The sequence below is a fragment of the Quercus lobata genome, chromosome 10 (genome assembly GCF_001633185.2).
Source record: "Quercus lobata isolate SW786 chromosome 10, ValleyOak3.0 Primary Assembly, whole genome shotgun sequence".
NCBI classification, from domain to species: domain Eukaryota; kingdom Viridiplantae; phylum Streptophyta; class Magnoliopsida; order Fagales; family Fagaceae; genus Quercus; species Quercus lobata.
In genome coordinates this window covers 30,619,031-30,641,742 of record NC_044913.1, presented here as the reverse complement: position 1 = coordinate 30,641,742, position 22,712 = coordinate 30,619,031, and the positions used below count along the sequence as shown (strand labels likewise).

The 22,712-nt window shown below is 32.5% G+C and overlaps 1 protein-coding gene across 4 annotated transcripts; it reads right to left on the bottom strand.

Annotated features, from left to right (window-relative positions):
- Positions 1–126: 126 nt before the first annotated feature.
- On the bottom strand, positions 127–9,657 carry LOC115963966. 4 transcript variants are annotated; one of them, XM_031083233.1, is made up of 10 exons: positions 8,929–9,657; positions 7,749–8,006; positions 6,220–6,462; positions 5,896–6,045; positions 4,116–5,545; positions 3,175–3,254; positions 2,970–3,051; positions 2,765–2,890; positions 2,499–2,605; positions 127–795 (listed from the first exon to the last, which is right to left on the bottom strand). In XM_031083233.1, the coding sequence occupies exons 1-10, from the start codon at positions 9,367–9,369 to the stop codon at positions 626–628; spliced, it is 3,087 nt and encodes a 1,028-aa protein (XP_030939093.1). In that variant the 5' UTR covers positions 9,370–9,657; the 3' UTR covers positions 127–625. The 4 variants fall into 4 exon arrangements, 2 of the variants coding, with proteins under 2 accessions (XP_030939093.1, XP_030939094.1); XM_031083234.1 differs by having other exon boundaries at positions 3,187–3,254; XR_004085967.1 differs by having other exon boundaries at positions 708–795; positions 2,499–2,595.
- Between the last annotated feature and the right edge of the window lie 13,055 nt (positions 9,658–22,712).

The window sequence follows — 22,712 nt, the reverse complement described above, 5'->3', positions numbered from 1 at the left end:
AGAAATAATAAACATGTCAAACCAGAAACATGTTAGCATCTAAGAATTTGGGAAAGAAAAACAAAAATCTTCTATACAATATAGGAAACTAGAAAATGCTTACAAATGTACAAACCATGTTGCTCATTCTGAATAATAAATAATCCTTTTGCTATGATCTACTACATTGTTATCCAGTAGAGACTGAACAATATATCAACATCGAAGTGAAGACATTTATCAATGATAATGATGATAACTGTAACTTAACTAGTAATAATAAATAATCCTTTTGCTATGATAACACGTTTTGTCAACCAAAAAACACACGCACATGTGATACCCCAAATTGTTTGTTTGATTGTGTGATGTGCGACATGTGCCGAGTCCCACGATGGGTTTTTACTAGGTGGATCTCGGATTTATAAGTGCAGATGTTGTTAGTGCTTTCTTCGGGTTGTTACACAACATGTTTCATCAACCAAAAAAAAAAAAAAAAAAAGAAGAAAAAACACACATGTCAAACCAGGAACAAAACATTAGTGACTCGTGAGATAGAAAAGAATACTTAGCAATTTAGGTGAATGTGATGTATAAAACTAGCAAATGCTTATAAATGTAGGCCTCAAGGAAAGCTTTAGTAAATTCAAAAAGTTACCATCTCAGATATGTCAACGATGGAGCAATATGAATCAACTGAGAAATATGGAGGCAAAGATGAATCCATTGAAAGGGAGCTGAACTGCACAAGGTCCTCAATACAAAGAAGCAGATTGTCTCCAATGACAAACAATGATCTTGAATGCCATGAATCCTCTGTTGCATGTGAGTAGAAAATTTAGCATTATTGTAGAACTTATGGTCATGTAAAAGTAATCATATATTTATAAAACTATTCAACAGATATCCTTTATTTCTCTTTTAAAAGTAGAACATAGGTTCAAAAATTTTAGAGCTGAACACAATTCTTTCAACTTGGTGAAAAAGTAACAGCTCAGATCATGTACAAGCACTCTGTCCCTCCAATAAGTACATGCCCACAAGTGAGCTGGTATAGAACATTTCAAAAAATTTAGAGCTGAGTTCAATTCTTTCAACTTGGTGAAAAAGTAACAGCTCAGATCATGTACAAGAACTCTGTTCCTTCGGTAAGTACATGCACACAAGTGAGCTGATATAGAACATTGTTGATGCTATACCTATTCAAGGGGTATCCATTTTATTCATGAGCTGGTAATTCCACATTCTGAATAAATTTTGGATTCAAGCATCACTAAGCAACAAACCAACATTGAACATCATTAAAGTTTATCCTTGTTGGTGTTAGTTAAATTGTTTGCCTAGTTTAATTATCTATTTTTGTAACAAATCCATGGTAAATACTCAACAGCATTAAGATCTGACAACTACATTTCAAATTTGGTCCCTTTTTTTAGTGTAAAATAAAAATAAAATAAAAGCTCCAAAAGGTGCACTTTGAGTTTATCAAAAAAGCTTCATAAATCATGCAAATGCGCCTCATCTTATAGACAAAAAACACTAAGCTTGTAAGCTTTGTGCTTAAGCATGCTTTTACCAACAATGATATTGTATACAAAAGGCATACACACTAAGGGATTTCATCTTGAATTGATCTAGTAAAATCATCCATAACCAACAAAAAGAGAAATACTTGTTGATGAATTGTGATTGGAAACTCACTTGTAATGCTTATACTTGTTTTCACCCTAATTATATCCTTGTCGTAAATATCCTTAATCACCTTAATACTTTAGAGGAACTTTCATTTCAAGAACTCACAAATAACCTCTGTAGGTATTATCATACAGTCTCTAAATTAAAAAACCATATGAAAATCTTTTCAAGCATATTTGTCCATTAGACAACTATAGTAAATCACCCTGACATAAAACCAAATTGATTTTCTGATATTGGTTGTTATGGATCAAGAAGGAAATCCCAAAGGAACTAGAATTTTTGGTGCAATCGCATGGGAATTGAGACAGTTAAATTTCACTATTGTTTCATGTCTAAACCTATATTCTATCGCTCTCCCCCAGAGCTTCACAGTGAGAATCATAAACTTAATTCCAGTCATTTGTATAATTATGAATATCTTCTTCACTTTTGTACTAAAGTATCAAAGTGTTTTTCCTCCATCACTAGGCATTTTGTTAATGCTTAAGATCTTATTGAAAAGGCTTGTCAACCATCATATACCTACACCCCAAGCACTTCCAAATTTCAGTAGGATCAGGTCCTCCAGCCTTTCCTGTTTTCATTCTCCTTAAATAATCATTTACATCCTCATTCTTCAAAGAAACCTTCTATTATTTCAAAAACAAATAATTTTAAATGCATTCCTTCATTATTTTTCTTTTTCAATGCTTCACATTATGTTCAATTTCCTTTTCTTGCACCAAGAAATTTTTTTTTTTTCGGTTGAAGACTGAACTCTCACAACATGCTCAGACGTTTATATACAAATCATAACAAGGGTGAAGAAGTGAGAACTTTACCTTCATTGTTGTTGTGCCAGAATAGCACCATAGAATATTGGAATATGCTCACTTTCAAACCTCCATATACTTGTTTCTCAAACAATTCAACCTGAACCTGCTCCAAACTGCCATTTAAATTTCCAAAACCAGTCTATCATAACAAAGAAAAGGAAATTTGTATATATAGCCTACTGACTTTGGAACTAAATAAATATAACAAAGAAATAGTACACAGAGTAATGCCAAAGCAAGTTCCAAAACTAAACGTTTAGGCCATAAATCACCTTCTTAAAGAACAACTGTCATTTGCCTCATGTGGATCAAAAACTTTCAAGGTACTAAGTAATTGACTTGACTTCTGAATGCTTCTAGTAATAAACACGTATGCTGATCCTCTGTCAATGTACACCCTGTCTCAAACACAGAAAAAGAGAGTTTTTAGGAAAACGATTGGTTCTGGATTTACTAAAAGTACCAGAAATCACTAACCTCACAACCTGAAGTCCTAATCCTACTGACACCTCTCTGATATCTTCAACTTTATGGCAACCTAATAAGCTAATAATAGATCCTGCATAAAGCCACTTCAGCTGTCATTAGGCTGGAAATACAGCAGAAGAAATCTCCCAAGTAATCATAATTAATAATAAAATCAATGAAATATATGCCTCCTGCAAAGACTTCATAACCCGACCTGATCCATCACCTGTGACTCCAATAAGCAGCACATAAAACTTGTTTTCACTGCTCAGTAACAGAACCACTTTTCCGCATCTGGAACAATGAAGACAAATTAAAAATGAAAAGGCCGACTTCATCTATAAATAATTAAAACATTAAATGTTTCTAAATATTGTTTAGTCTATTGGGAAGTCCAAATAACAAACATAAAAAATGGTATATGTAGCTTTAGAGAAACAATATCTTAGAGAACATGATCCAACCATGTATGAATAAGAGAACAGAGATCAGATTTGTTTAACTTTTTTATTTTTTGATAATTCAAGAGTTGGAGGTGGGAGGATTTGAACCTTAGATGTCTTTACTAGAAACAACAAGAGGTGCCAACTAGTTGAGTTACAAGACTCTTGGCAGATATCAAATTTGTTTAGTCCAATTCTATAATTTGATAGTTACAATGGGGGAGGGGATTTGAACCTTAGATGTCTATGTTGAAAACACTAGGAAGTACCAATTAGTTGAGCTACAAGACTTTTGCAAATGTAACTATGTCTCACTGATATTTAGAACTTAGTGGTGGGGTGAATACCGCACTTAATATCACTCCACAGAGTTATGCTTTTCACAAGAAAATTCCAGAAGTATATATAAAAAAAAAAAATCATTACAGAGAGCATGTCTGATATTAAATTTTAAAATTCCAGTAGAAATAAATTATAACATACATATTCCCAGGATCAAAAGTAGTAGGATTTATTCTCATAATAAAATATAATATGTCGAAATTTTTTTTGCAAAAATTATTTAACTAGTAGTCCAAGCATCATTAACAAATCATTTGGCACATGATAACATAAGCGAAATTTCTTTTTTTGTTTTTGTTTGCAGGTGCTAAAAAATCCGTGTCACCCAATTCAGTTTTCCTATCATTCATTGTAATAGATAAATATTTACCTTTCTTTATATTTGGATTCTGGCTCAAGTACACAATCACAATGCAAATACTGCCGACAAGTCTCATGAATGCTGGAATCCGCAACATTTATATTGAAATAGTTCTCAATAAAATCATTACCACCTGTTGATGAGCACCTAGATCCAGAAAAACTACTAGCATCAATTGGAGGGGCTCTGTTTCTGTTTGTCCACATCTGTTCCTTATGAATAACTTCCTGAAGTTCACTCTGACATGAAATTTGTTTCCCTTGCTCAGGTTCCATATCAGCTCTAAGAAAATCCAGATTTGCATTTGATTCATGAGATGGTTCTGTTTTGCCAACCACATTATTCTCTGCTACTAGTGAAATAATTCTTTTCTTCATTTTCCTTTTTCCTTTTCTCGTCTCCAAAAAATCTGCCTCTTGGTTGACAAAATGAGCAATTTCATCATCAAGAGCAACAGCAGGAAAATCTTTGCCATTTTCTCTCACATGGAAAATTTCATGTCTTTGATCACAATCCTTATCCTCGAAATCATTTGGAGATGAGTTTTCTTTAACAATCCTATTCAGATAATTATCATTCGTAGACTTATCAAATTCTGGTATTGATTCACACGAATCATCATCACTACAGCTGGTATTACTATCAGATGATGCCACTGAATAGGACTCTGCAGATAGCTGCATAATTTCTTCAACTAAGTTGTGACGACGATGAAGAATGTCCTCTTGATAATGAGGGGGTGATCCAGGGCAAGCAATGGTTGAATGAGACTCCGATATATCATCAATGGCTGATAATGGTGATACGCTGAGATTTTCAATCACACCATGACCTCCTTGGATGCTGGTATCAGGGTGGGAAATTCTAGCTTGTGGAGAAATAATATTAATCCCTTCATGTGAATATGTTTTTAGATGCTCCTTGTTTGTATCCATTCTTCCCAAGCCAACTAGAGAATCCCCGCCACTAATCCCCAATAAACCAATTTGGCTAAAGTATGGATTGGCAGGCAAACCAGTAGATGTATCTGCAAAGGAATTATCAGATTCTAAAATATTTGTACTACTCTCATCTCCAGAAGCCTGAACAGAATCTGAGACATATCTTGAACTTTCACCAAGATATTTTTTGCTTGACCTTTTTTTCATATAATTTTCTTTTTCATTATGCAATGATGCCCCAATATCTTTACCTCTGTCCACAGAGGTCTCAGAAGCATGATCCATCCACTCCTTAAACTCACGCAACCAAAGAACAGAGCGCTCTTTCTTCATGAGTTCAACTCTATTCATCAAATCAACTATTTCAGCTTCATCTTCAGAGATGACAGTATCTGTCCTGCTTTGAATGTCAATGTCACATGATACAGACTCTTGGTCAGAATATACACCTGTGCTCTCTTCTTCGCCCCCAATAGAAGCAAGACGAGACACCTTTCTCTGTAAAAAATAACACCACATTAAAACTAATAAAGAGAAAACATAAGTAACGCAGTAACACAGAGTGCCAACAATAGCCATCATCATAATAATATTATTTAGGGAAAAGAAAGGGAAACATGCTAATTGCTAAACCATTAAGGTCTAGTGAAAACGCACTTTAAAGCATGAACTACTGTGTGGCAGGAGAATATGGCCAAGCATCACATTAAATTTTTTAACTAGGGTAAAAAGTAATCACCCAAATCTCATAGGGTCTTGCATGTAATTGATTTACATAGCTCCATATTAACTTTTTTTTTAATTATTTTATATAGGTATAGCTTCATATTAACTTCAAAAACACATACCCTTTTTGGGTTAATAGTCCCCTCTTCTTTAGCATCAACTTTTGCAGGAGAATAAAATCCAAAGCTGGCAGGTCGCTTTTGCCTGCTGGCAATAATAATTTGCCGTTTCCAGAACTCTCTGGTGCTAATATTCTTGTCATCTAACTTCAACTAAACAGCATCCGACAGAAGAGGGAAAGAAACTGTAAGTTTAGCTGGGGCATAAAATTGCAAGCCAAAAAAAAAAAAAAATTGCAATTATGATTTAGTAGTCCCAACAAACATAACTAAACATAACTACATAACATAAAGTCCCAAAGAGTAAATATATATTAAATCACTTACTTTTTCTGGATACATGAAAAAGCTGAATGCTTGTGCTCTATACCATCGGGCACAGCACAATGGATTTCCTTCCAACCATAAGCTTCGTAGAGATGGAAGGTCTGCTAGGAACTCTATCTCTGAAAAACTAGAAATTATATTGTAGGAAACATCAAGTCCTTCAAGTGACTTCAAATTCTCAATCCCATGCAATGAAGTTAGAGCATTGTTCCTCAAAACAAGTTTAACAATATGACATGATACCTGCATAGCCCAACAACATCAGAGGATGCATTCAAAGCTAATTGCAAATTAAAAATTTATAGCGAATTAAAATCTATTTGGCACTCAGTCTTTAAAGCATGCTGCTCAACATTCAATTTATATCAGCACTTTTTCCAAGCCAAAAATAAATATGGTTTTGTATAAATTTAGAATTTCAGATAAGTAAAACAATTTCCAACCTTGGGGTGATGTGATGTTGATGTGGAATAAGAGGGTTGTGGAAAAACTATATTACACAGTTGGAGCTTATTCCTTATCTTATTCAGGAGTGTAGAAGATGGCTTTGACTGGGTGCTTTCTGGTTTTTATAGCCCAGATCATAAGAAAAGGAAAAAATCTGTTGGTTGAATTGAAAGAAGGGATGAATATATGGGATGTTCCTTGGTGTGTGGCAGGAGATTTTAATGCTGTCCGCTTTCCTAGTGAGAGGGTTGGAGCATACAGATTTACATTGGCTATGACAGAATTTCCAGATTATATTGGCTACACAAATCTGGTTTATTTTCCACTAATTAAGGTTCTTTCTAAAGGTCTAATAAGCAGAACAAGCCTTCAAGGACAAAACTTACATACAGATTTTTAGGTGCAAAACATTAGGATCCCAATTAAACTCAAACACATGGTTGCATTGACTAATAAAACACTAACAGTGTTTCTTTTTTGATAATTTGATAATTGGGGGAGGGGAGATTTGAACCTTGGTGTTTCTACAGCGCTAACAAATTGAGCTGTAAGACTATTGGCAACAATGTTTTCTTTTCCAATGAGAATTTAATTCAGTAGAGCTATGTGTTTGAATTTAATTGGGGAGCCTAATATACTGAGCCTAAGGAACTGTACCTAAGTTTTACCCTTCCTTCAATATCTCGTCCATAGACTTCTTAATGATTTTTCCACCGAATTAGCCTTTTCTTTTCTGTTCACTCAAATTAAATAATCAGTAAGACTTCTGAATGCATTCAGCCAAAAAGGCATGCAAATGGAAAAACTATTTGTAGCACCAATATTGAAAATTAAATGCTCAAGATGACATTCATATGAGCTAAAGCTTGCCCTCCTGTTTCTTATGGTGGGATAAAGCCATTTGAGCTAGAGCTTCTTGGCAAAACATTCCTTATCTTGTAAAAACTGTGCAATATATACAGTTATACATATGCGTGCACAAAAGCTCCCCAATTTATGGACAGCATTTTGAAGACAAAACCAAAATAATGTACTTTTAGACTACTCTATTTTAACACGAGTCAACTACTTTAAGGAAGTACCTCGGTGAAGTATGAAATCGATCTTAGGTGATTAAAACCAAGATCCAAGTGCTTCAATTTGGCACACTTGCGAAGATTATCCACTTTTGCAAACTTGTTGCGACTAAGATCAAGTGTTTCCACAACAGGAAGAAGTTGCAAAGACTCATCCATGAGAACCAAGCCATTACACGCACAAGAAACAAATGACAACCGGTTCCATTGCGGAGAGTCCTTTATCTCAGCAATTCTACTCGCGAAAACATGACGTAGAGCATCCTAAAAATTGTTCCAAATCAATTTCCATACAAAGCCAAGCACCAAAAAGAAAATTTTCAATTCAAAAACAGAGATTTACATTCTAAACATACAAAAACTGGAAGTATAACCACTCCAGATAAAAATAGGAAAAGAAGAAATTGCAAAAAATTTCCTGAATCTCAAAAAATTTTCCCCTTACAGGAACCAATAAGGAAAATACAAGAAGAGAAAATAAAATAAAAATCCATTTAATTTATCCCAACAATTCTACTTGCAAAAACATGCCATAGAGCAACCTAAATATCATTCCAAACCACATCATTCAATTTTTTCCATACCAAACAAAAGTCTAAAAAGAAAATGATAAATTCAGAAACGGAGACTTCCATTAAAAATGTATAAAACTGAAAATAAATGATAAATTAGTGATTGTTCCAAAAGCTTAAGCGGTTATAAAACAATGAATTTAATCAATTAACCATTGTTCTAACTTCTAATAGTAAATTCAAACCGGCATTGAATTCAAGAACAAGAACAGTAACCGCTCCTTATAAAATTTAGGAAAAGTAGAAACTGCAAAAATTTCCAGAATCTCAATTTTCTTTCCCTTACAGGAACCAAAATAGAGAACACAAGAACAATAAAATTAAAAATCAAATCAAATCCATTCAATTTACATTAATTTCATTCCAGAGCCACACTCAATAGTGAAAATTGAAAATAGAACCGTATGAATCAAAGAAAATGTTGAATTCAAAAAACAAAGATTTCCATTCCAAATGTACAAAATTGAAAGTAAATTCAAACTAATATTGAATTCACTATTAGAAAGAAACAGAAGAAGAAGAAAAAAATCACTTAATTCACATAAATTTCTTTCCACAACCACACTCAAAACTGAAAATGCATTTCTACAAAGAGCTCAAAAACACAGACTCACAGTAGAATTGTGGCAAATGATCTTCTCCAAGGTGTGCCGAAGCTCCAACAATCCTCTAGCTGCTGACGTGGACAAATCGCATCCTCTGAGCTCCAAAACCCTGAGCCTCCCAAACGGCAACAACGAGAGCGGCATAGGATCTCGCGAAGGCGGAGGCAACACCGAAACCACCTTCAACGACGGCAGAAGCCTCAAAATCCTCCGGAGCTGCTCGAGCGAGCGGTGGTCGCCGAGGTCCGACACGTAGGCGCGGAGATAGTCCACCGGCGCGCCGGCGAGCAAGCCTTCGAGCTCTCTCAGCGCCTCGAGCCGTGACTGCACGTAGTGCAAGCCCGTGGGGTTCACTTTGAGGACCACGGTGCCATCGAGTAACGGACCGACTTCGCTTTCAACGAACTTCACCAGCTTTTCTTGGTACCGATCGCCGGTGACGATCGCCATTGGAGAATCGCTTTCGAGGTGCGAATTAGGGTTGGTTTCTATTGAGAGGAATACGACATCGTAATGAGGTGATGTGTATATATGCGCGTAGATGAATATACATACATGTAACTGTGTATGTATGTGATTTGAGAGAGAGAGAGAGAGAGAGAGTTAAAAGACGATGGAAATGAGATTCGAATATGAAAGGAATTTTTATTAGAGAGAGAAAGGGGGTTTGGGAGGGATGGGCGAGAGAGAAACGGCCAATTCGGCCATGGCTCTGTGGAGAAAGACAGGCAAAGTCGTTTTTTTTTTTTTTTTTTTTATATAATTTATTTTTATTTATTAATTGGACTGAGATTGGAAGAGAAGGAAGGTGAAATAAATTAACAGTGGGTCTAATGATTGGGTTGGGTTAGACTCCGTCGTTTTGCGGTTTTGGTAAGTTTTATTTTACACTGCGTTTGGGAAGGGGGGGAAGTGGAAGGAATGGAAGGGAAAACAGGGTAAAGGAAGGAATTTCTTGTGTTTGGACGACAGAGGAGAAGAGAAGGACCGTTTAGTAACGTTGTTTTAAAAACTTGTAAAAATATATGTAATCTTTAAATACTGGAAACTGTTTAAACAACGGTTAAAAAATGGACCCGAAATATATAGAAAACAAATCCACCGAATCCATAATTTGCAATCCAGCCAATTTAGGCGGAAAAGGAAGTAGGAGAACTCAAATAAAAAGGTGGAGCCCACCTTTTTGACCTCTAAGAGCATCTCCAGCAGCCTCTCTAAATTTTTGCCTAATTTTTACCTGTTTGGAGAATGAACAGTGACATTTAGCTTTTAACTACCTACTTTTTCAAATACACTTTCCAACAGATTCTCTATCCCATTCTCTATTTCATTTAAATATTATTTCATCATTTATTATTTATTCTTTTTTTAATCATCATTTATTCTTTTTTTAACAACTATATTTTTCAATAAGAATTGCTATGTTCACAACATTTTACACTATACGTTCACAACAAAATTTATGTGGAAAGTTATTACTAGTTCTAATTTAAATCCATCACTAAAATTATTTTTTTACTCACCAATATTAACTAATAAAAATTTATTACTTAAAATTTATTGAGAAAATATTGTAAAAATATTGTGGTAGTATTTTTCAATTAGGATTTTTTATTTTTCCTTTATCTCATTTTTTCCTCCACACGTTTCTTTTCTTTTCTTTTATTTTTTCCTCTTTTTTTTCTCCTCCACACCTTTCCCTTATCTCTATCTTCAACTTTTCTTTTTTCTTTTGTTCTCTGGCACTTCCTCTGAGCTCCTTCACTTTACTTTTTTTCTTTTCTTCTCTTCGTCTACTCCACTGGTGTTCTCTTCACTTTTCTTTTTTCTTTTTTCTTTTCTTCTCTTCGTCTACTCTACAGCATTCAAGAAGCTCTCTCTCTTTTCTTTTTCTTGTTTTTCTCCTCCACACAAGTGTTCAGCCCATCTTCTTTTATTTTATTTTTCACCTCAAGAACATTCCAACAACCTCACATTTGCTTCACATCAGAGAAAATAGAGAGAGAGAGAGAGAGAGAGAGGGGAGAAAGACTGGGTCAGATTGTCCGCCGCCCCACCGCCGGTGGAGATCGGCGTTCACCATGCAGCACTACCACGTCCGCCGCCCCACCGCCGCTCGTCCTCCTCCCCACCAACATGCTAGGTCAGATCGGCTTGTTCTTTTTTTTTTTTTTTCATATTTGCTTGTTCTGATTCAACTTTATTTTAAGAATTGGAATTTGCTTTTATGGTTATGGTTTGTTTAATTTTAAGATTATGTTTTTGAGTTTGTATTTTGATTATAGAGAAAGATGGATGGGTTTGTAGCCGTTGTGTTTGTAGCCGTGAGAAGAGAGATAAAGGGAGGAAAGAGAAAAAATTATTTTTTTAATTCATCCGATATTATTTTAATGAGAAATAATATTTGCAAAAGCTACAGTGATTGCTACAGTACTCTCCAGATCTGGAGAGCTACTGTAGCAAATCTAAAAAAAAATTTAGAGATGGAGAGGCTGTTGGACTTCATTTTTAGTGTGAATAGTGGCTTTTTTCTCTAAAATTTAGAGATGCCTAGCCCTGTTGGAGATGCTCTAACCATTTGAATTTTCACTTTTGTCCTTTTCTTATATCCCTCTACCTAATTTATGTGGGTATAAAATTCAAAATAATAAAATTTTCTTTTCTTTACTTTTCTTTTTTCTTTGCAAGTCAAACAGAGGATTACTTCTTCTTTATTTTTTTCCTTTCCTTCCTATTTCCAAACATATACAAATGAAGTGTTTTCTTTCCCTTTTAGGCTGCGTTTGAATCGACTTCAAAGTGATTCCGGAAATAATTTTCCGGAAAATGCATGCGTTTGGCTGTCACGGAAAACATTATTTTTCGGAAAATGATTTCCGGTTGACCACGAATTTTCCCTTTGACCACGGAAATCCATTTCTACCTTCATTTTCACTTCAATTCACTTCCGGAAAAAGAGAGAGAGAGAGAGAGAGAGAGAGAGAGAGAGAGAGAGAAGAGAGAGCCCAGATCAGAGAGAGAGAGGGACGATCGCGCTGCTCGTTCGACGATCGCACCGCGCGGACGAGCGGCGCGGTGCACGATCGCGATCGTCGATCGAGCGGTGCGATCGACGATCGCGATCGACGAGCGCGCTCGTCTCTCATCGATCGACGATCGCGATCGACGAGCGCCACTCGTCAGACGCTCGTCGGACGAGCGTTTCGCCGGATTTGATGCATTTTCTGGTAAAATGATTAAATGAACCAAACACCAAAATTAATTTTCCGTAAAATGAATTTTGTGACAGCCAAACACATGAAAACGTTTTCCTTTCCGGAAAATGGCATTTCCGGAAAATAGAATATTTTTCGGAAATGATTTTACGCGAACCAAACACAGCCTTATCCTCCTTTCTTTTCCTTTCACTTCTAATATGTTTGGTAAAACAAAAGGGAAAGGAAATGGGGGAAGAGAAGGGAGAGGAGAGGGAAGAGAAAGGATAAATTTTTTCATTTCCCTTATTTGGTTTGTAAGGAAAAAATAAAGGGAAAAACACCTTATTGGTGGGTACTACCATAAGTACTCTCTCTTATCTCTCATTTTCCTCCCAATTTGGGAGGAAAGAATATGGTGGGTCATGTAGGAATTTGTTTCCTTTGTTTTCCTTTCCTTCACACAAATCCCTTCTAACCAAACAAAGGAATTTATTTCTTTTCCTTCCCTTTCTCTTCTTTTCTTCCCAAATCCATCCTAACCAAACAAAGGGTTAGGTTTCTTTTCTTTCTTTTCCTTTTTTGCAAAAGAATTTTTTTTTTTTTTTTTTTTTTTTTTTGAAATGCAAAAGGGATAATAAATTGATAGGAGCTGAGAGGACTTGAATTTTTTTTTCTTTTTTTCTTTTTAGAATCAAAGAATTTGAAAACTTGATAATTGAGGATTAATCAAAAGGTAAAATTATAATTAAAAGCCATGCAACTCATTGAAAATATCCACAATTCAATTTCCACTCTTAATTGTAATTATTTAATTAAAAATATTACTCACACTTTGTTGTAAACGATCACATTATAAAAAATAATAAGATTAAAATGTAAATTGCACGCTTTAAATTTCACTGAAATTCATTTCAATTCTTTAACTTTACTTTTGTCTAATTAAGCCATTTAAGTTTCAAGAATTTTTAATTCAGACATTTCATTCAATTTCATTTAAAAATTTTTATTAAAAAAAATATTTTTCTCACATAAAAAAAAAAATATATATATATATATAATAAAAATATTTTATAGATTTTTTATGTAAGAAATTTTTTTTCAAATTTTTTATTTTTTAATCGTATATTTAATAGAAATTTTTAAAGGAAATTAAACAAAAAATCTAAATTTAAAAAAAATTTAAAATTTAAAAGACTTAATTAAATAAAAAGTAAAATTAAAGAATTACAAATAAATTTCAGTTAAAGTTAGATGGTCTAATTTTCATTTTAACCTAAAAAATAAATACAATTGATCCATTTTTTAGTGAGTTATTTTTCTTTATTTTTAGTACATATTACTTTAGTAGTAAACTAGTAATCGTTTCCAAAAAAAAAAAAAAAAAAAAAAAAACTAGTAATTTTTTTTTTTTTTGGCGGGGGGGGAAGAGAAAGCCCTAAAAAAAAACTGATTAGTATCTTGATCTAATGATAAAGAACTATCTTTAGAAATGAACTTCATAAATTAAAACTCTTAAAAAAAAAAAAAACCTGGGAATTGGGAAGCATATGCAAATGCAATGCTGCAAGCCTGTAAGGGACACCTGGCGTGCATGCAATAACATTGACAGAGACCAATGTGTTTTACCTTTACAGAGGTAAAAGTCCAGGGAATCCCTGCCAATATCCGGTTCGACTACCCAAAAACAGGTAAAATCCATTCCAGTTCCAGTCAGATCGAGGGACCACCTTGTTTCATGTTTTTTATAGGCTAACAATATCACATTTATTTGACCACATTAATAACCCTACTTTTATTATTAACCTATCATAACTAACCACTAACCATAACGGACCATATAAAGAAACTATTAAGTAATTGTAAAAGAGTAATTTTGAAAATATTTTTTGACAATGTTTTCACAAAAAACAATAAGTCAAAAGTTGTTATTAAATTTAATTTCAAACTATTATTGAAATTATTTTTTTATTAACATGTAACATCCTATCATCTAATATTTGTTGTGAAAATATTATAAACATGTTATTTTTCTTTTCATTATATAATTTATATTGGTTAGGAGAGTAATAGAAGCATGAGAGTAAATTAATTTATATAAATACTATTTTTTATACTCTCAATTTTGTTTTTCAACTCTAAATAAAAAAGTTTTTCACTCACAAGAAAACTAAAAAATTTTATCCTCTATATTTTCATCCCAATTGTTTTAGTCAGAACTCAAAACTCCACGTACAATTCACATGGAAGGATTTGTAGTACCTAAATAGACCTCTAGCACAAGTCACGTGTGTGCCAAAAAAAGGAAGTACAAGTCATGTGGATTCAGTTTTTTAGTTAAGAGTTGTGTGTTTTTTTTTTGCTAAAAAGTTAAGAGTTGTGTTAATGAGCACCCGTAAGATACCCCGCAGCCCTTTGTACTTTTTAATCAACTTTATTGCAGTTTTATATCATATTTTTACAGCTTTTAGGTTGTGGGATGAGTTTTGCACAGAGAAAAAAAATATTAAAATAAGTTGTGGGTCAGTTTTTCTGTTTTTTTTTCTTTTTATTCTTTTTTTTTTTTTTATCAAATGAAACCCACATGAGTGCAAAAGCGCGGCACAATACTTATTAACATTTGCCTTTTAGTTAATATAGACTCAATATTTGTTTAGAAAAAAAAAGACTCAAAATGTTTGTGCTGCCATGTTGGAAGCAACGATCTCGAGTTCTTGGCTATGTAAGAGTGACACTGACAGAAACACGAAACTTTTCCATACTTAAACTTCAGGGCAATTGGATTGAAGGGATGATAGAGTCGGAAAGACTAGCAATAACTTCTTCAAGCCTTCAAGGATTTTTTTTTTTTTATTTTTTTTATTTTTTTATTTTTGCTTTTAGATAAAATTCTACTATAATCTAAACTAAAGTGTATACGTGTGAAGTTCCCTTATTGAGATTTGAACTCTAATCCTTAGCTCTCACACCCTCCAAAAACTTATACTTGTAGAGTAATTATGAAGCTAAGGGTGAACGCTAGCTAGTCTTCAAAGACATTTTTTTAATTCCTCTCTCATCCTTCCCAGTTACTAGGGGTATGTTGATAACTGTTTTTTCCCCTTATTTTTGTTTCCAAAAATAATTTTCTATTTTTAAAACTAAAAAACTTGTTTGGCAACCCAAAATGAACTAAAAACAAAAACTGTTCTCAAAACTCAATTTGTAAAGGAAACTGAAAGCATGCAAAATGCTGTTTTCAATTTCTAATTTTCAAAAGTCAATGAAAATATGCATTTAATTTAATGAATCTATCTTATTTTAGGGTCCGTTTGGAAACAGCTTATTTTGCTGAGAGTGACAACTTTTTACTGAAAGTACTGTAAATAAAGGTAAAAGTAACTGAAGTAGTACAGTAAGACTCATGAATAGTACCAAAAAGTGCAGTGGAACCTATGAATAATAGCAAAAATGAGTTGAATAGTAAAATAAGTTGACTTTTTTAAGCCATGCCCAAACGCACACTTAATGAGTTAGCATTAAAATTCAAATCTTAGTAAAAAAAATGTTTTAGTATTTTCTATTTTTTTTCTTCAAAAAATTATTTTTTTAATTTCAACTAACCAAATATATTTTTAATTTCAAAGATGCAAGAAAAAAAAAATTTCTATATATTCTCAAAAATAAGATTTTAAAAATAGAAAATAAAAACTATTACCAAACGTAACTTAGAATTTTATCTACCACGTATATATTTAATAAATGAGTCTTCTGCAAGAGATTATGGCAAACGAACGAGGTTCACAAAGCTCTCTCTTTTAAATGCATCCATCACATGAATGGGTTTTGAATTTGATGTGATATATGAACTAATTAGGTGGTCTTATATATATTGTGGTGGTTTGAATTTTTACAGAAGAGAGATTTTGTTGTATTGTATTTCTGTTGATTGCACTTAATTGGCACCATAACTATGGTGGTGAAGAGCCTTTTAAACTTTTTTTTCTTTTTTCTTTTTTTGAGAATCAGAGTCTTAAAATCGAGGGCATGAGTCAATAACTTTGTCTTATTGTAATTTGGTATATATATATTTTTGTTGTACTGAAGATGATGCAGAACTGAAGTGATTTGTTGATGTTCAATTACCTTATCTGATTGCATTTCAGTGATCACATGTTCCGCACTTATTTTTCTGTTGATAATAATAAAATGTTTCTATGAAAAAACACTTGAAAATAATATCAAACTCTTTAAAAAATAATAATAATATCAAGCTCAGAGGTTTATTGTGCAATTATAGATGAAACATATATATATATATATATATATATATATATAAATATATATATGTGACTACACAACAAAAAAAATATAAGAGAGAAAGATGTGTTACCATCAAAAGAATAATTTAGATGTTAGAACTTTTGAAAGACCAAAAAATATTAAAGAATCATAAGATTTACTTCCTATAAATTTTTGAAACAAAACAAATATATATGATTACACAACAAAGAAATATAAAAGAAAAATTGATTACCTTCAAAAAAATAATACAAGGTATAGTCATTGAAATCTACTAAACATGTTCAAATATTGCAAAAACTAACACAAATTTAGATGTTAAAACTTCCAAAATGCCAAAAATATATATATATATATATATATATATATAATTAAAGAATAAGTTATTGAAATATTTCAAAAAATACATGACTATTAAAAAGAGAAATATAAGAAAAAGAATAAAGTATACAAACCCATAAAATAATAAGTTTTAAATTTTAACAGGTCTAATTTTAAACGATGGAAAAAAATCATATACAGTCACAGGTGTAGGGTTTGGTGATTCATGTATGAAAATAACTTTTTAAAAAATACATGAAAAACCATAATATATATATATATATATATATATTTTAACAAAGTAGAGGGGAAGAAAATAACAAAGAAAAAGCTTATACCTCTACTCAGCTTAAAAAATATATATATTGGAGTTTACACTGCTTTTATAGTATTCATGATTATCGACGTTTGAGATTGAGTTTAAGTTGGACTTGTTAGAAAGATGGAGTTTCACTCCTTGTTAAGTTTGGAATTTGGCTTTTGAGTTTCACTATTTTCAATTATGAGCATAGGACACCACCTTCGAAGTTATCGAGTAAACACTAAACTCATAATCCATAGATAAATCTAATACAATTAGATCATATCTTCCGAAATAAGAGGACTATCTCTGAATAATTTGCACCTTATCATAAAATATAACTTTAGTGAAATAGAGAAGAAAAAAAAAAAGACTGACTTCAATATAAAATAATTTTTTTTTTTAAAATGATAATGACATGGCAAGCTCTAGAGAGGTTAATAAAAAGTCAAAGGTTTCAGTTTTATATATATATACTAGTCGCTAACCCGTGCGATGCACAGAAAAATTATTTTATATAAAGATGAAACATTAAATTACTTAATGAAAAATAGAAATCAAACTTAAGTTTAAAATAAAATGAAGAATTAAAACTTAAATATCCTCAACTATCCATAAAATGTATGAAACATAAAATCTTAAGGCAATTGTTATTGTTCATTGCCTTACCATATGCTGTCGTGTATGTACTACAATGACCAATCACCACTTACCAAGAGATGCAAATAAAACATTTGCTTTGACTTCATCACCGAATTGCAGAAAAAGAGCAGCACAGTACGAACACACTACAAATCTAAATAATGCCCAGTCAAGCAATAAACCGTAAGAGACAAAAAGGCTTAATATCATATAATATATTATAAGCCAACTATATTTCAAAACCGAAGAATTTAGCGCAGGCACGATACGCACAGACCAGCAAATATATAGACCAATGCTTAGTCAAACAAAGATTCAAGAAGACAAATATCTTAATATAATATAATTTAATTAATCCCACTGCTACTGTCAAGCATCAAAACAACTTTATACAATGGTTGGAAAATATCTCAGACATAGAGCAAACACGGCAAATATGATATCATATAATATATTATAAGCCAACTATATTTCAAAACCGAAGAATATAGCGCAGGCACAATACGCACAGACCAGCAAATATATAGACCAATGCTTAGTCAAACAAAGATTCAAGAAGACAAATATCTTAATATAATATAATTTAATTAATCCCACCACTATTTTACGGACAAAAAGGCTTAATATCATATAATATATTATAAGCCAACTATATTTCAAAACCGAAGAATATAGCACAAGCACAATACGCACAGACCAGCAAATATATAGACCAATGCTTAGTCAAACAAAGATTCAAGAAGACAAATATCTTAATATAATATAATTTAATTAATCCCACCGCTACTGTCAAGCATCAAAACAACTTTATACAATGGTTGGAAAATATCTCAGACACAAAGCAAACACAGCAAATATGACAAAGGCAAAACACTTTATTGGCAATTGGTTTACTCTGCTTAAAATTTTCTCGAACACATGGTGTGCACAAAATATTTCAATGCCTTAGTTATAAATGTTTGTTATTATAAAAATTAAAAATTAAAAACAGAAAACAATAGCATGATTGTGAAGAAAAGAATTACCAATAGCAGTAGCGTCAAGAGTACTCTGTTTTTTGTCCATAACCTTCGTTGGGTTTGTTCTCGTAGAGGGAAAAAAACAGAAAACGGAAAAATGGAAAGAAGAAAACAAAAAGTAAACAACGTATATAAACAATAATAAGTAATTACCCACTAAAACTAAATAAGCAAACCATCAAAAAGATACAATTGTTTAGTGTTTTAAAGTGAATGTGTCAGCAATTTATGTAGTCATATGGCGGAATGAGGAGTGATCAACGAAAAGTCAAACGTTTCAGTTATTAGTTATTATATAAATATATAGATTAAGAATTTGAGCTTATTTGTCATTTTATTTTACTTTTAAAATGTAATAATAAATTAATAATGTATTTTTTCTTTTTTCTTTTTTATTAAAACTCTTATTTATTGTCTAGAACTTATGATGTGTACCTCCTGGTGTTTCTAACAAAAATATCTAATATTCAAATTTTCCCATCCTAAATTATCAAATTTAAATAATAAAAAACTCTTATTTATTTTCTTTTTATTATTTTATAGTTTTTGAAATTTAAAATATTCTTCTTTGAAACCATGGAATGAATGGGAAGGTTCAATCAAATATAATTCTATCCAAAAAAAGAAGAAGAGTTTTTCTTTTTTTTATTTTGTATATAAATATAAAATTTGATAATTATGATAGTTATTAATAAACATTTATTTTGATTGTTTTTGTTTTATAAAATTAATATATAAAATTTGATAATTATGCTAGTTATTAATAGGTATTTATTATGATTGTATATTATATAGAACTATTAAACATATAATTATAGTAATTGTAAGTACTTAGAAAATAAAGGCCCATGCCCACTAAGAATGGAGGTACATTGTCCTTCAAAACAAGCCCAAATAATAGAATTTCTTTAGAAAGTGGGAAAACATTTCAAGTGCAATTCTAAACAAGATTCAAGTCTAAGACCGAAGAGCCTAAGATAACAGAAAGGAATAACATAAGTAGAGAATGAGAAAAAAAGCTCTCCTCAAGCAGGTCCGAAGATTAGTTTCTTGTATATAATTTTAAGTTCTACATCAAATAATACATTGTTCATTTTCTCTTTTTTCTATTTCATAAAAATAAATAAATAAATAAAAAATGTCCATCCCTATTTCTGAGAGACTCCCTTCCTTTTATATCCTCCTTCTTTGCATCTTAACTCTCCATCTGTATGCCTCTAGGTGTTCTTAAGGATGCTTGTCCCATCAAAATTCTGTTGAAGGTGGTGAAAAGGGCTATTAGCTGTGAAATTATTGTTCAGGGATCATTTCCTCATTAATGCAGCTGATAGGTTGGTACAGGTAGGGGTGTCCAGGACCCGCTCCACTCGCTGGAACCACTCAACCTGCCACCACTCGAATCGAAAGCCGACCGACCTGAGCACCACTATGGTTGGTGACGGTTTTGTCCAACGAAACTCGACCCTCGTTGATTCGAGTTTCAATTTCACTTCTCTCAACCTACCGGAGCCAACCCAACTAAAGAATAGGTAGATTTGTTTGATTTTCCTCCTTTTCTCTCTCAAATCAGCCCAGTTTTAGTGGAGATCTCCCTTTCTATGCCCAGATTCGGTGGAGATCTCAAGTTCTTCACCTAGATCCAGTGTAGATCTTGCGATTTCTGCCCAAATCGATTGGAGATCTCGAGTTCTCCATCTAGATCAGGTGGTGATCTCGTGATCTCGGTGATTTTTGGTGCAAATGAAATGAGTGTGCAGATTTCAGCAAAGTTTTTGAAGATTCCGGCGACATTTGCAAGATTTGACTACTTTCTCCACTAACTGAACCAACTCGAGCATCACCAGAACTCAAAACTGACTCGACCGATTGATGTCAGCGGCCGGTTTCAGGTACCTCTGCCTTCCACCTAATGCCGGTGGGTAGAGTCCAGGTTGGGTCCAAAACTGGCCCAGCCTAACCTGTGGACAACCCTAGGTGTGGGACATCAATGCAGAGGAGGAAAGTGTTCCTTCCAAGAAACTTCCTCCTCTTTTCCTTGCCTTCATCACTACCCCTTCTCCTTACCCTAGAACATCACAAGACGCCAATTGTCTTGATTCTACGTCTATCCTCGAGTGGGTGAAATCCTCGGAGCACATTTATCTTTTTGTGTTTGGACTAGGCAATTTACTCCCTTATCCAATCCTCCTCAGTCCTTGGGGCCTCACAATAATTATTAATATATTTATTATGATTTTTTTATATGAAATTTGATCATTATCATTATGCTAGTTGTCAAAAGATGTTTATTATGATTTTTATTTTTACATAGAATATTTAAAAGATATAATTATGTTAATTATTAATAGATATTCATTATGATTTTATTTGTACATAAGACTATTTATTCTATATTTCAATATATATAATGTGATTATAAAAAAATTTATCAATATATATATATTGAAGGTTTAAATATAAAATAAAATTTAAATTCAATTAGAAATATATATTATAATATGGGCATTGAAAATTGTTAGGTTATAAAAACTTATATGACAAAATATTACGATGTCAACTAAAAGTTAAATATGTTCGATTTTATATATATTATACATTGATAAAATATTTTTAAAATGCATATAGATTGGTAAAATGATATTTTTTTTAATGAAGGTCGACATATAAAAGAGATAATAAACCATCAATTTTGATAAATGAGAAGAAAAATTAAGAATATAATTTTTTTTCTAATATATAAAGTTATCAGTAATAAACATATCAAAGAAATCTATTATTAAGAAAAACAAAAATATCCAAATCATAAGTTAGATAGGGTACTTGGAGGCAAAACTGTAAGCTTCTTTAAATGGCTTTGGGTTTTTTTGGCGGGACCACCAGGCAACTGAGCAAGAAACTTATTTAAATTGACGTGAACTAATTTACAACCTCTTGTTTTGGATTAAGTTTAGCTCCTACTATCATTAAAAAGATGACATTTGTATCTGTCATATATAAATATATAATGCACATAATTCACTTAAGTTGATGATGCCCAAAAATCATCAGTGAGCCCACACGGTCCTCATGTGCTTTAAACAAAACTTGCGAAATAGAAACAAAGAAGACCTCGCAGAGAGTACTAATGTGGTACTGGCCAAATACCCTCCAAAAGTTAAGTTAGAAAACTTTCATCACTTTAGAGTGCTAAAGCTGGAGTAAAATTATGTGTACTTTGATTTGTGAGGGTTTTGGGGATTTTATAATAGCGTGGAGTTGACATCCATTTCTTGGCAAAGAGGGTCTTTCCTTGTAAGGAAGATCCTCATTAATACGCGTATTTTGCAGGATCTTTTCCTTGTAAGAATCCTCTTGATTAGGGTTAACCACATAGCGCAAGATGTTTTCTTACATACACATTTGTGGAGGCCAAGTAAGGCCACGTTGGCCCCGTCAAAGGCCTCTTTCTCCCCGTTAGCTTCCTTGTCGTCTCACATAGACGCTGTTGGGTGTTGAGATGGAGACATCTGCTTATGATATCGTTGTTTTCATCTTTTTGAATGCACAAAAAATGCTAACGAGTTCATTGGGACCGCTAGCTTCCTCATAAATGGATGAGTTTATCCATCTTCCAAAATTACCCTTATGATAAGTTAACCAATTAAGTGAGATACGTTCTTCTAAAATAAAATAAAACTAAATAAATAAATAACTAAGCGAGTTATGTGATTATACATGATCGGATATATGTCATCTTCCAATTTGTGATTAGAGCCAAACATTTTCGGTTTTGTTTTTATTTTAAGAAATATAATTTTTTTTGGGAGAAGAAAAGAAATAGAAATTTTAATGATAATAGTCTAATAACAATTGAAGTGACATTTATTTGTCATGGTTCACCTCTTAACCTTTGTATAATAATTCATTGATATTACGAGAGAGAGATAAGGACAAGACCTTTGATTTATTGCTAATTGCTTTATCACACGTTTGTGATGTTTACCATATTGGTTCTATTGTCCTTGACATTGGAGCTTAAGATTGCAATGTGCCATT

Excerpts from the sequence above, each read along its gene's own strand:
- LOC115963966 (XM_031083233.1), bottom strand. The coding sequence starts at position 9,369 with ATGGCGATCGTCACCGGCGATCGGTACCAAGAAAAGCTGGTGAAGTTC. Across the intron at positions 3,255-4,115 it reads GAATCCAAATATAAAGAAAG|ATGCGGAAAAGTGGTTCTGT; the intron begins GTAAATATTTAT and ends TCATTGTTCCAG. Across the intron at positions 2,891-2,969 it reads TTAGGACTTCAGGTTGTGAG|GGTGTACATTGACAGAGGAT; the intron begins GTTAGTGATTTC and ends TGTTTGAGACAG.